General features: G+C 39.6%; 2 protein-coding genes across 3 annotated transcripts; both read right to left on the bottom strand.

The window, feature by feature from the left end:
- Window positions 1-1,266: 1,266 nt before the first annotated feature.
- Window positions 1,267-4,082, bottom strand: LOC148084928 (ras-related protein Rab-25-like). 2 transcript variants are annotated; one of them, XM_087787915.1, is made up of 5 exons: window positions 3,905-4,082; window positions 3,578-3,773; window positions 3,322-3,515; window positions 2,381-2,461; window positions 1,267-2,044 (listed from the first exon to the last, which is right to left on the bottom strand). In XM_087787915.1, exons 1-5 carry the CDS (start codon window positions 3,939-3,941, stop codon window positions 1,920-1,922), a joined length of 633 nt encoding a protein of 210 aa, XP_087644041.1. In that variant the 5' UTR covers window positions 3,942-4,082; the 3' UTR covers window positions 1,267-1,919. The 2 variants fall into 2 exon arrangements, with proteins under 2 accessions (XP_087644041.1, XP_087644040.1); XM_087787914.1 differs by having other exon boundaries at window positions 3,578-3,807; window positions 3,905-4,080.
- A 1,022-nt stretch (window positions 4,083-5,104) lies between these two features.
- ubqln4 (ubiquilin 4) lies at window positions 5,105-12,775 on the bottom strand. The gene is made up of 11 exons (XM_087787913.1): window positions 12,582-12,775; window positions 10,459-10,610; window positions 9,991-10,100; window positions 9,543-9,805; window positions 9,260-9,418; window positions 8,958-9,180; window positions 8,734-8,873; window positions 7,711-7,794; window positions 7,213-7,328; window positions 6,512-6,752; window positions 5,105-6,116 (listed from the first exon to the last, which is right to left on the bottom strand). The coding sequence occupies exons 1-11, from the start codon at window positions 12,723-12,725 to the stop codon at window positions 5,976-5,978; spliced, it is 1,773 nt and encodes a 590-aa protein (XP_087644039.1). The 5' UTR covers window positions 12,726-12,775; the 3' UTR covers window positions 5,105-5,975.
- Between the last annotated feature and the right edge of the window lie 1,095 nt (window positions 12,776-13,870).

Here is a 13,870-nt window from a genome sequence, read left to right as displayed (position 1 = left end):
ATCAGTTGAGCTTTTTTTTAACGATGGAATTGAAATGTAATTCTAATACATTTTGAAGTTGGACTTGAAATCACTAGATAGATAGCTGATGACTGGGCAGAGAAGATTTGTCACATTGTTCAAGGGCACAACCCAGACACTTAATTCTGCTACTCAATCCACAAATGCATGTTCCTTACAAGTGTGGCACTATTTAAAAAGGGATGAAACTGGCTTTTCAACAATATTAGATTTAAATCCTAACATCATTGTTCAATCTCTATTAAGTAGACTTACCTTTGTACCTTTTTTTTGTAGCACAGTGTGCAAATGGGCTATGTTTTGGTATTTTACTATTAAGACAGTTTCCCTCCGGGCCAGCACCTGGTGCTTTCGGAGCGAAAAGGCTAACTTGTTGGTCGTTGCCTGAATTAAAGTTTACAAAAATAATTTTGTAATAAAATGGCAAACCTATTTCAATTAAAGACACATATATAAGGATTGCATAGGATGACAATCAATTATAACTGAAGGTCCAATGGTTTTTCAGCAAAGCACAAGCAGCATAGCAAGATGCTTATGTAAGTTAAATCCAGTGTTTAATTACATGTTACTACTTGCTTCTCATTTTTTCTTGTTCAAATTGGACTCCTTTACAGTTTGCCTCTTTACTCTCATCCTCAACACTCAAACAACTAATGTACCATCCCCTACAGTGTCAGCCACATCCCATCCAGACGAAACTAATATCCCTTGGTGAGATAAACACTTGGTAGTTTTGTATTGTTTGATATGATATGTGCTTAATTTAGATAAAAGAGTGACTTATTATTATTTAAAGAAAAAAAAATCAAGTTAAATTAGTCTGTGACTCTTGACATGTCATGTTTAAATTAAACCTGTAAAAAATGAGTGAAGAACAAACTCTGTCATTTTTTATGTGAGGTATTAATGTGGCGACCCCTACTCTATACAGAATAATGGATCCCGAGTCCCATAAGTGGACTGCCCGCCTCCTCTTTCTTTTAATACTTTGACACTTGACCGCGTCTGTGAAACTTGTATAGCAGGAAGTAGCCCTCTATAGTCCCACGTGCCACCCTTTTATAAGGTATGCTTCCACTTACAGGTGTGTCTTGCAGGTGTAGCCAGCACACAGACATTGATTGCTTAACCGACACACAAGTATGATCATGGAGTACAACGTTTAAGAGCTAGCAGCTTTTCATAAACGTGCTCTAAGTTCATTGAGTTGAAATAAATGAAAGTAATTATAAAGACAAGAAATCAGGTTTGAAAACAACAGTATTTAGTCACTTTGATTTCAGTATTAAAAAATGAAACACATCAACAATACACAACAAAGTAGTCCTTCAAGAAGCACCTTAAGACCTTTTGATTTGTGCAAACTATTTCTTAATTTACTCGGGGCTGGCCTTTTAAAGTATGTATTTTAACCGTGTATTATCTTTGGTTGTTTAAGCGCTTTGTGACCCTGGTCTGAGTTAAGTGCTTTAAAAATAAAAATGACTTACTTACAAAGTAAAGCTAACTTGTAAAGTTGGTGTCTCTTGGTAATTCACATACATTTCAAAGGAAGTCAATATCGAGTTGGTTTCTTTTAAAAATGAATTAAATATACTTAATGATGTAAGTTGTTAACCTGGAAATGTATGAATAAACTCACTTCCATAAGGTCAGAAATTATTTTAATAAAAAATAAATTAGCAGCCTGACCTCTTTTCTCCAGATATGTGTGTAAAGTGTTGTTGTTTTGGATGTGTCTCATTAAACATTCATATGTATAAAATAATGTGTGACTGTAAACAAGTCGTTTATAAAACAGGAAGACATTCAAATTCCTGATTCTCGTTTAGTTAAAAATGAAAAAGAAAAGTTAAGACACATTTTTCTAACAAGTTGAAAATGGACTGCTTGTACTAGCTCCTGCAGCAGCCCCGGCGTTCACCCTGAAGCTCACTGGAAGGACCGATGGGACTGGACAGTGTGACGGCACTGATGGAGCCGCGGGTGACTTCTCTGCTGGCCACCTTCCTGTGGATTGCTGTAGAGAATCAAAGAAGACATGAATTCATTTTTACATCATTAGAAGGATCAATGACATGTGAGAAATGTGAACCCAATAAACTTAAAACAAAACATGTTTGTAAAAATAGACTGAAATGATGGCTCAAGGATAAGCAATCACGTGATCACTGATTTATTAATTTAGACTATGAATTTTAGAGACAATAAAACAAAGTATAATATTAAATGTGTTTACGGATTAAGGGTTCTTTATAGTTGATATTTCTCTCACATCTGCACTGGCTTGCCAGCTTTGTTTTTCCCAAAATCTTTAAATAAATACATCATTCAGGTGATATAAGAAATCATGTACCTGTTAGAACTTCATTGAAAGCTTCTTCAACATTGGTGGAGTCCATTGCTGACGTCTCCATGAACATAAGATTGTTCTTCTCTGTAAGAGGGAAAAGACAATAGCGTGGAAGTACACATTCACTTTCACAGTTTTTCAGTCTGGTAAAATACGAACGGAACACGAACACATGGAATAGTAGCACAAGTAAGTAAGTGAGTAAGTAATATTTGTAGAGCGCTTTGTGGAGACTATTGTTCACTCATTTGTTGTTGTTGCTTCTCACTGGGGGGGATGGAGTCAGACATTCACATCAAATGTTCCAAGACCCTCAGAGGCAGACTTCAGTGAGAGAAACATTTAAGGGAGAACAGATGCTGGTTACCTTTTTGACCTGTGAGCTGCAGTTGACTTTGTCTGACCTTGAAGCGGCACAAAGTGACCTGACCTGTTCAATTGTCTGACTCTCTGCTCAGAAACATACTAGAATTAAAATTACACGGGTGTGTCTCTGTCTCACAAAAAAGGCCACCATATAGTGTGTACACTGCTTGCTTGCAACACAAAGCACAAACAAGACGAGTTCTGAGGGAGTGTTCCATTGGCATGCAGCCTCCAGAGCAGCTCGTTCTAATGAAATGGTGAGAACGTCACGGATGACATTTCATCAAAGCTCACAACAACCGTTCCTGGGCTGTTCCACACAGACTTCCAACCAGTTTTGTGAATCCCACAATTTCATATGTCCAGTAAGACTACCTCGCTCAATGAACCCTTACATTTCCAAGAGGAGTTCAAGTGAAATAAAGGTGGACGTGGTGAAGAGGTACACAAATTGGAAAAGTTGCACATTTGTTGAGCACTATTCTCCTGACAAGTGGAAGGAAGTGACTTTAACTCTAGAAGGCTTAAGAGGTTTTTGAATTATTTTCTGAATTAAAAAGAGGTCCCTTAGCGCACACCTGCAAAGTCCTTTGCCTCCTCCGTCGGTACAGTCCGAATACTCCCCAGGTCGGTTTTGTTCCCCACCAGCATGACCACCATGTGAGGGTCCGCGTGGTCATACAGCTCCTTCAGCCATCGCTCCGCGCTCACATAAGTCAGATGTTTGGTGATGTCGTAGACCAGGAGGGCTCCAACTGCTCCCCTGTAATACCTGCAAGGTAAAGTTGACGATGAATCAGTGAGGGAGGAGGACTCGAACATACGTGTACCCACGCTGAGGTAATGGCTCTGTAGCGCTCGAGTCCTGCTGTGTCCCAGATCTGAGCCTTGATTATGTAGTTGTCCAGTTGAACCGTCCGGGTGCTGAACTCCACTCCGATGGTCGTCCGACTGTCATGATTGAATTCGTTTTTGGTAAATCTGGCCAGAAGGTTGCTTTTTCCTACCCCAGACTCTCCAATTAAAACCACTAAAATACAGCAAGGAGACAATCGGTCTGTCATCTAAACTGACACAGTGACAAAGAAGAGAAGAAATGGAAAAATCATTTTTGTTTACGACAGCCAGAGCAACTGATTTACACAATCAAAGTTCACTCACCTTTAAAGACAAAGTTGTACGACTCATCAGACCCCATGCTGTGTCCAGTACTTAAACAAGTAGAACAAATGAACGAAAGACAATCAGAAGAGCAGCACTTGTCCTGTCACAATGGAAAACGGGTTCCTCCTTCCTCATCTGTGGACTGGGCAACTGAATGCTCACTGGCTGGAGTCATGCGTTCTGCCGATCCCTCATCAGCTGACACTAGTGAGGGGGAGGATAGCAGGTGGAACAGGTAGAACCGCCGACAGTTAGTCATCAGGAACAGACTCCTCCCTTAAACTCAGCACGCAACCCAGCATGTTTAAATATGAAAGCTCCATTTAGACACTTTATTTTAAGAATGTTTGAATTAGATTCATCTTTATAATTTTTGATTGTACAAAGACCCAGTGAAGAAACGACAGTAAAGGGTGTTAAAGGTTCAATCAAGTATAAAACCACACAAATTATTGGTTTTCCTTGGTCTTCCACAAGGATCATAAATTGTTGACCGACACCACAGGAATAAACCTCATATTTGGGGAAATGGCTCTACTATAATCATAGTGCCATAATTTCAGGCTCTACTGTAATGCTAAGACAGGATTGAATGGATCACAAAGTGAAACCCAACAATCTGACAACCCTTAACTTAGCAGTGACCTCACCAGGAAGGAGGTAAGGTGGACCTTGCAGTACTACCTTTTGACCAGAGGTAGGCGTTTCTTCACAGGTATACCTCAGTGTATTTATAAGACAGGATCTGTGAGAATCATTTTACTCTGTGGCCAAGGACATTGTTAAAGTGGCACAATGTAATTTTTGACAATCATTTTTCCTTTTATTGCATTTCCTTTAATTGTGGACAGTCACAAACCATTATTTTAATGGTGCCTTCTTTAGCAACAGTGACAGGCGGACCTACCCTGTCAACAAGATCACAACCACTGTATGGCAGTGGGTTGGAGATGGAATTTGCATTAGTTACCATAATGGCTACTGCAAGGATTTTTCGAAGTTTCCAGGAAGGCAAAACAGAAAGCCTTTCTCTTGTTGTGTAAACAAAGCAGAGCGCCAGTGGGCCTTGAGACACAGTCATTACCTATACAATTACAGTGCACAAACATGTTCAACGTTATAGCGCCAATTTGAGTTCATACAAGACTTCTTAAAGATTGCAGCATCACCTGAATTCAAAGCGACACAGGGTGCAGATGGTTTTTGACTATGATTTATTTCTTTAGTACAGTACTCGTAAAAGTTAGTTCCAACATTTTTAATTTTGAGATAGATTTGATTCTTTGTTTTCAGCCAAGATTGACAGACAAAGTAAAGCTGATAAAAGCAACATAAAACAGTGCTAAGATTTCCCATCGTAAAAATCCTACACCTAAATTTTGCAAGGTGTGTGATGCCACCAAACAGATTTTTTTTCTTTAATCTTCCACTTTATTATACCTAGAAATGAGGAGAGAATCAGATTAAATCAAAGAAAAGCTCCACCATAATTGACATCAACGTCTACTTCTGTCTGATGCAAGCTGATCCATGGATATACTGTAGGTCATCACAAGGTCATTATGAAAAATTTACTCTGGGGGGCTGTGGTATGATCGAGGCGGTGTACACCTGCCAACTCGGAGGGCTGTAAAAAGCTGAGATGTCTCCGATAGGGCTGGAGAGTACAAAAGGCACAGCAGTGGTGCCTCAAGAGAGAAGACACTGTGGACCTGTGGGATTTGGGCACTTTTAGCTACAATGGCAAATTACATTTTGGGGTCAGAATGGATGGTGTCATCTGTCAAGCACTAAAAATAAATAGTAAAATGGAGTTGCTGGAAGGAGGAGGAGGAGCCATCAGTAGTCCATCTCAACTTGAACACCAACGACCAACATGTGGCTGGATGAGGCCAAAAACAAAGTAAGGGAATGATGTGGAAACAAATCGACTGAAGTTGTTACAGATCCTGCTCAAGTTTCTTCTGTTAAATTTCTGACCATTTCTCTTCGTGCTCGGTTGATGCTCGAGTACTCGTGTGTTTGTAATGTAATGCGTGTGTATGCTGTGGGTCTTTCAAGGGGGCTGTCAGTTCAGCAGTCTCTCAATGGCGGCGTTGAGGTCTCCTCCTGTAGCAATGAGGGCCTGAAGATTGGCCTCTCTGTTGATGAAGCCCATGGCGTTCAGCTGGTCCAGCTGGGACTGGAATCGAACCTCTGGGGTAACGTTCTGCAGGATAAGAGGTCAAACGTAAGCGTTCAGAGGAATTTAACTTCAATCAATTATAAATATTTGGGCTGCAATTTGCAAGTATCGCAAAATGAAAATATTACATTAAATTCGAAGCCACTAGTAATGAAGAATCTCACCAACTATAATTACCCAATAACTACTGACGTCTGCTCGTTAAATAAAATATTGCAGCTTAATTTGCTACATATAGGCCTTTTAAAAAACAATTCTGAAATCAAGACTGCCTTAAAACAGTCAGAAGACAACCAAGGTGTAACAATTCTTCTGTATAAAACCCAATCTTAGAACTGGAGATATGACAACAGCCTCAATTAACATTTGTACTGTGACTAGAGAAGGGACGTTCAACTATCAGACATTAGTGGAATTACCGTTGTACTTCCTCCTCCACTTCCTCCAGCAAACATCAGGAGCATCTGTTGCATGAGCTGTTGCTGGGCGGCATTTGGTTGTTGTGGTTGTTGTGGGGGTTGCGGTGGTTGCGGTGGTTGTGGTGGCGGTGGTGTTGCTGTTGTTGTTGTGGTGGTGGTGGTGGTGCTGGGTGAGGAAGGAGGGTTTTCTGTGGTCATGCCTGGTACAGTTGGGATACCAGGAATTCCACCGGGCACCAAACTAGGAATAGAAATGTTTCAATTAGTTCATTCGCACAGAATCCATTTATTTCTCGGTCATATTGTATCTTAAATGATAATGATGGATGATGACTGATTATCCATTTGCCTGAAGAGACCGGCTGTCCTCTTGCATTATGGCATGACCTGTACATTACCAGAAAGTTGTGGCGACTGAGACCTCTCGGAACCAGAACATCCAAAAAAATCATTTTACCCATTTGGGCACTTTGTTTAAAAATAATGCAAGGATTCATTGAGTAAATAGAGCAGAGCCAAATATTATAATGCAGAGAGTGACAACTAGTGGCCTTTCAAAATGATGACGTTTTCTGATTGTGGTTCAGATAGTGAACTCAAAGGGAAATCTCTCCTGCTAGCTTTGTACCCTTTCAAAACTGTGGATATATTGATTTACTTTCCATTATCATATTGCAATTTTAAAGTTGACTACTGCATACCTGGGCATGAGGCCTGGAGCTTCAGTCTGAAGTGTTAACAGCCCCTGCTGGATCTGGCGCAGAGCTCGCATGGCCCTGGGGTTGGTCATTGCTGTCAGGGCATCTGGATTCTGCATCTGGTGGTTAAGAAAGGCAAAAATCCAATATTGAATTAGCTCAGAGACACAGTTTTGCCCAATTTTTGGATTCATGAAAATGCTACATCTGTGTCACATAGTTGGGGAATCCAGTAGTACACATGACATGTTGCATTTATTTGTGATGACTAATGAACAGTGCAATAGGGTCATTAGGCGAATGTAAAAATATATCTGATTATATGCAACTTAAAATGAAACATAAAAGGGGCAGGTTCTAGTGAGAATCAACAAAATACAAAATGAAAAATGTCAATAACACATATACTAGTCATTTAAAAATGTATATGCAGACAACAACATAATGGTGATGTGTAACATAGGCTAGTGCGAAATACAATTTGTAATTCTTTTAACAAACCTGCTGCAGAAAGACAGGCAGTCGAGACCTGAACATATCCTGTAACTGTGGGTTTCCAGCGAACAATGGATTATTCATCATTACCTGCAAATCACCAAGACGGAAACAAACAAATGTCACTGCGGATCATTATATTTTGAATAGAACAGACAGGTGATTAAGTTGACTTCAGAGTTTAAAATGAAAAGGTTTGAAGTTTTTGAAGCAAAGAAACAAATAAGACATTGATTCTTGTTTATTATTTTACATCCTCCAATTCAAATTAAACAACTAAATTATAAATATGAGGATATTTTCCATTCTGGAAACATTAATTACTTACTTATCTTTACTTTTGCTTATATTTCTTTCAGTATTTAATTCAAAATCACTTTTATTGGCACCTAAATGTTTCACTTTGCTCACTTGAGTCTTTGAGACGCTCATTTTCTTTGTCATCTCATTTCATGTACAAGTATAAGTCATATAAATATAAAATAGGCGGAAATGTGTTTGGGCGGGGGGGGGGGGACTTTATTATTTATTTATTATTTATATTTATTACTTATTGACCTTAAGTCTTAAGTCTTGACCTTAAGTCTTAAGGTCAATAAGAAACACGCACATCATTTGTTGTTTCATTCTTTAAAGTCGATAAAACGATAATATGAAATAAAAATATCTAGGAAATGACAGGGCCTGGCTCAAAAGCATACTTGGTTGTCTCCTTAAGCTCTAGCTCCGATGTGATTTCTAATGGAGCGAGGCTTGGCCAATAAACAACAACTTTGGGCCACTTTGGAGCCGTGTGGGTCTATGATATGCTGAGAATTGCAGCTCAGAATTGAGTAAGGAACAGTCAATATTTTAAAAGATAAAATCAAACCGAAACTGGACTATCTACACAACAAATAATTATTTTTGCATTAGAAGCATTTCTCTGAAGATGCTCGGTTGGTACAATATTTAAGATGTTTTTTTCATTATATTTTGTATTTACAACACATGTCGTTTACCATCGACAGATAATTGCCTGGTTTATACCTGTGAAGCCAAATCTGGGTTTTGGGATAGCGACTGCATCATGTCGCGCATATAGGGAGCTGACAACATGTTCTGCATCAGTTGAGGGTTTCCAGAGATTTGCTGCAGTAGACTCTGCATGCCAGGACTGTTAAACATGACTGTGTATGAAGAACAAAATATTATTATACATGTTTGATTACACAAGTGAACATTTTTGCTGAACTCATTTTAGTGTTTCATACCATTTCCAAGACCCCCAGGATTGATTCCCAGTGGGTTGGACACAGATGGATTTGTGCCTTCAGAGGGTGTTGTGCTTCCCACTGAACCTCCACCACCCTCAGAGGGGTTTGAAGAACCCTGAGGTCCCCATGGATTAGGCAGGGGCTCCCTGTTCTCTGTACGTGAAGGCTGAGCACCAGACTCAGAACCACCTCCAAGAGCTGAAAATGGGTTGTTACCAAACTGCAAAGACACAGCGCGGAAAAATTAGACAAAAGTAAAAGACAGGAGTTGAGCAGACCTAGGCAGCAGTCTAACAGACCTGTTCTCTCGCAGCACTGAGCATGGGCTCCTGGATATCTGTGTACATCCTCCGTAGAGCATTATAACCTCCTGGGATGCTTTCCAAGTTACTTAGAGCTCGATCCTGGTTCCGCATCATCTCCTGCATCATTGCTGGGTTTCTGGCTAACTCCATAGTCTGTAATAATAAATGTTGAGGATAGAAGATTTAAATCAATGCCCATGAAATACATAGGAGAAATCATATCTCAAATATTTATACTGCTACTGAACAAATTTCTTATGTCCCATTCTGGCCTTACTTGTCTCATGAGCTCGGGATTGTTGAGCATGTGCGAGATCTCAGGGTTGCGCTCCATCAACTGCTGCATCTGGGGGTTGGCCATGATCATCTGCCTCATCAGGTCTGGGTTGGACATCATGTTCTGTACCAGAGGGTTCTCCATAATCTGTGAGAGCATCTCTGGATTGGACATTAGCTGTCGCTGCATCTGCTGCTGTAGCTCCATAAAGTTTCCAGAGCCCATCCCGAGTCCAGCCAATCCAGAAAGATCACCAAAACCAGCTGAAAATACAAAGGTATTAGTAGTCTTGAATTGAAACTAGGCCTGCATGATATGAACAGTATGTTCAATGGCAGTCTTCAATATTGCAATGAAGCAATCGCTTGCCTTGATGAGAACATATTAACATTTGCATACAGTTCTTTACTCCAAAAGAGTGTTTGGACTTATATCCATCATCACTTACAGAGCAGGTTTGGTGGTTGTGCAAGTGGTGATGCTGTGCTAGTGGACCCTGTTGTGGATGGGGGGATGGTGGCTGAAGCAGATGCTGAAGTGCTGCCACCATCTCCTTCCCTGCACACAGAAAAAATAACAGATGCACTAGTAAGTAAACAAATAAACCTAATAAAAAGATTAAATCATTACTTTTTTTCTATGTGATTTTTTTATATACCTAGTTAGAAAGATAATTCAATTATGTGTTGTCAATAACAGTTTACATTTGCATGAGTGCTTTCTTAGATGTTGGACAATTTGTTTCAAGATCATGTTTTATTGGCCATCCTTTTGGCACATCTTCATTTTTAAAAGAAAGTTAGAAAATGACAAAGTGTTTTTAAATTGACTATGTGTAATCATTATTCTGGCCATGGCAGACCGTTGTTCCGACTAAATAAAAAGACGAAAAAGAGTTAAACTTGAAAGTACATACTTGTTTGCCGTTTTAATAACCAGATGAACCGTCAGGCCATCTTTGATTCCATGCTGACTCAGGCTGTCACCATCCTTGAGGATTTTCCCAGCAAAAATCAAAACCAACTGGTCCTGTTTGGCCTTGAACCTCTTGGAAATGGCTTCTTTAAACTAGAAGAACAACAGGTGATACAGGAAAGACAGAGCATGAGCCGAGATAAGAATTCAAGGTAAAAACCATCGTGGCTTCCTGTTAACTTTTTTTTTTAACTGTTTACGGTTTCTCTTACTGGCCTTAGTTCAGGGACAACAAAAGAAGAGCACAAGGCTGCCCTAAAAAATAATTTCTGTTTGCCTGTTTACTCTTGTGTTAATGTTTATGTTTGCTGTGTCACTTAATTGTTGTTTATTATTGTAAAGTATAAATTATGTGACCAGTGTCTAACACAGATATCTATCATTCAGTAAAGCACATGGTCAAAGATAAAGCATGCTACGGTTGTTGATGTCGTTTCACATGTGTGCCAAACAGTTCATAGCCCCTTGAGTACCGTGAACTTTTTAGAAAGATGGGAAAACCCCTGTGGTAGACGAAGCACACATCAGAGACATCACTGAGACACATTTCTCAATATTAATGCAAGTTATAATTTTAAATAATTCATGTAAAGCTCCTCATCTGTGGAGTCTAATGCTTGCACATTTGTCCCATGAACTTGTCACTGTCTTCTTGGTTACAGAGTCTCCAGCTAATGAGACATGATCCATCGATGTGCTTATATGCTGTATTATTTCTTCTCACAAATAGTTTTAGCTAAGGCTGATTTAGACTATTTGTTTGGTCATGCATTTCAATGAGTCAAATCCACAAGATTGACTAGTACACCTGGCAATGCCACAATAAATGACTTAATTCATACATTAGACATTCTAAAAGTTTAATAACAATTTATGATGGCTATACCATTTGTGGTAATTTTGTGGTAAAACGATGCTTAACCCTGGTGTTGCCTCTGGAGCAAGGTAAACAACCTTCCTGGCTTCCAAAAATGCAGTGGTGGAGGTTGTTCACCTTGAATCAGAGGCAACACAAGGGATACCACAAACACATTCGTTTTCCGGTGACCCGTTCACCTTGACCTAGAGAAAATCATTGATGTTTTAAATTAGATATTTATCCTTTGCTTTAGCAATTGTATGATATTTAGTTTTCCAGTCAAACAGCCAGTCTCAATGCCAGATCTGAAGAAGTTTCTCCATAAACTGTGTCTTGCATCACATCCAGGGTTAAAGTGTTGACTTATAGTGAGAGTTAATAGATAATGGGAGATACCGAAAATGTAGCTTTACTTCGCTTGGACATTTCTGTCTCTTTCTGTCAGTCAGTGGCGGATGTTGGATTCACTTTAGTGACACTACTGTAGAACATGTGGCGTCATTGATGTGCCTGATCCATATCTAGAATTATGTTACGTTTTCAATGGGCGATAAACACCCGATTTCTGTGTTAATCGATTAAATATCTTAAGGGTAAGACAACACAGTAAAACACACAACACAAATAAATACTAGTTTCATTGAGTAACAAATAAATATACGTGTCGTTTCTTCATCTGAAGTGCTTAGTCACGGTCGTCTAGCAACAACAGCGAATATTCCCCTGGAATCCGAGTGACTCGGTAGCATGAGCACGAATGTTCTAGAGTGCCAGAGACGACTGACCAAAAGTATGGATTTGGAAGTTTTAACTGTTCAACATGCATACAGTAGAACCCTAATCTGAACAAATACGTTCGCGATCAAGTTGCGGCGCGTCAGCTGACAATTGTTTTGGCTTCTTAGTAGGCTAACGACAGCTAGCCTGAGGAGGCTACTCGAGCTAACGAGCTAACACAAGCTAATTCTACGTTTAGTTGCCTCGCCTTTGGTCAAACACAGTCCCATATAAAGTTGAAACGTATAGAACCTTTATATATATTTGGTGCGCAAATCACCTCCAGACTACAAGAAAGCTCTCGGCTGATGTACGTTCTCAGTTTGCCGGTAAGAGACGACAGATGCTAACATGGCGAGTTAGCGTCTTAGCTGAAGTTGTGGGCAGGGGCATGACAAGAGAGAATGGCTGCGACCAGTACAACAAACCTGGGTAACAGAGGCGTCTTCCGCGATGGCGATTTCTTCTTTATCTTTCGGCGTTTTCACTGTGACCTTCATTGTGGTTCCCTCTGACGTTTCGTTTTTTACAATATTGTCATTTCCAGGTTCTGCGGCGCCTTGATCAGCCATCTTTACTCCACCGATGGAAAGACTCGTATGGCTGTAACAGCTCAGCCCGCGGCTTCAGCTTCCGGGTCGAGGGTCAAAAAAAGGGTCAAAACGCTTTACAGAAATGTATCGAACTGACCAATTATTCTATCTCTAGAATATACAATTGGAAGTTAGACGTCCTAAGAAACATTATGTGATACATATCTAATATTGTTAAAATATTAGATTAAAGTCCTGACACTAAAACATAGTAAGAAAAACAAACCAGCCCATGTTCCTCAATGTACAGTAAAGAATTACATCTTTATACGTTTATGGCATATGACATAACTATTGGAAATAAAAGAACAATGGAAAATAAAGGAGACGTGAACTTTTTAAAAAAAGCAACTATTGTAATTTTAAGGTACATTATAACATTATTATTGAGTTTAGTTCTCTAATTGTTTTTATCATTACTAGAGCTGAGCCAGATAGATACAAATGTCAATTGTTGAAAAATAAATCATACTAATGTTAAAATAAAGGACACACACCTAATATCTGCCAGGAGTTTATTTCTCATTTTTATACAAAGGTTTCTGTTTTTATATAGGGAGCGGCCAATTTACGCCCCTGATTCAGACAAGCTATATCCAATGTATGTTAGACTGCCTAAACTACATTAGGTCAGAATGTAATTTTTTAATTTATCATTTGCAGGAAGCTCCTTTGCATGTTTTACCAGTCTGTGGTGGCCAGTGTCCTGTTTTATGCTGTGGTGTGTTGGGTGGGAATGTGTCCTAGAGGGGTGTCAACAGGTTGGACAGGTTGATCAGAAGGGCTGGCTCTGTGGTTGGCATGAAGCTGGACTCACTGGTGACAGTTGCAGAGAGGAGATTGGTTAACAAACTACTGTCCATCATGGATGATGACAGTCGTCCTCTGAACACTGTCATCCGTGAGATGATTAGCAGATGGAGTGCACAAATGCTCCTTCCCAGATGCAAAACTAATAGACTCAAGGACTCATTCATTCCTCGTGCTATTAGAATGTATTGTCTATTAGAACTCTTCAGCTCATTCAGAACTCTGCAGCTCGTGTCCTGACTAAGACTAAGAGGCACGAACACATTTCCCCAGTGCTGTCTTCCTTACATTGACTTCCTGTAGAATTTAGAATA

The sequence above is a fragment of the Callionymus lyra genome, chromosome 3, assembly GCF_982586985.1.
Source record: "Callionymus lyra chromosome 3, fCalLyr1.hap1.1, whole genome shotgun sequence".
Lineage (NCBI taxonomy): Eukaryota > Metazoa > Chordata > Actinopteri > Syngnathiformes > Callionymidae > Callionymus > Callionymus lyra.
This window is presented reverse-complemented; position numbering and strand designations above follow the sequence as displayed.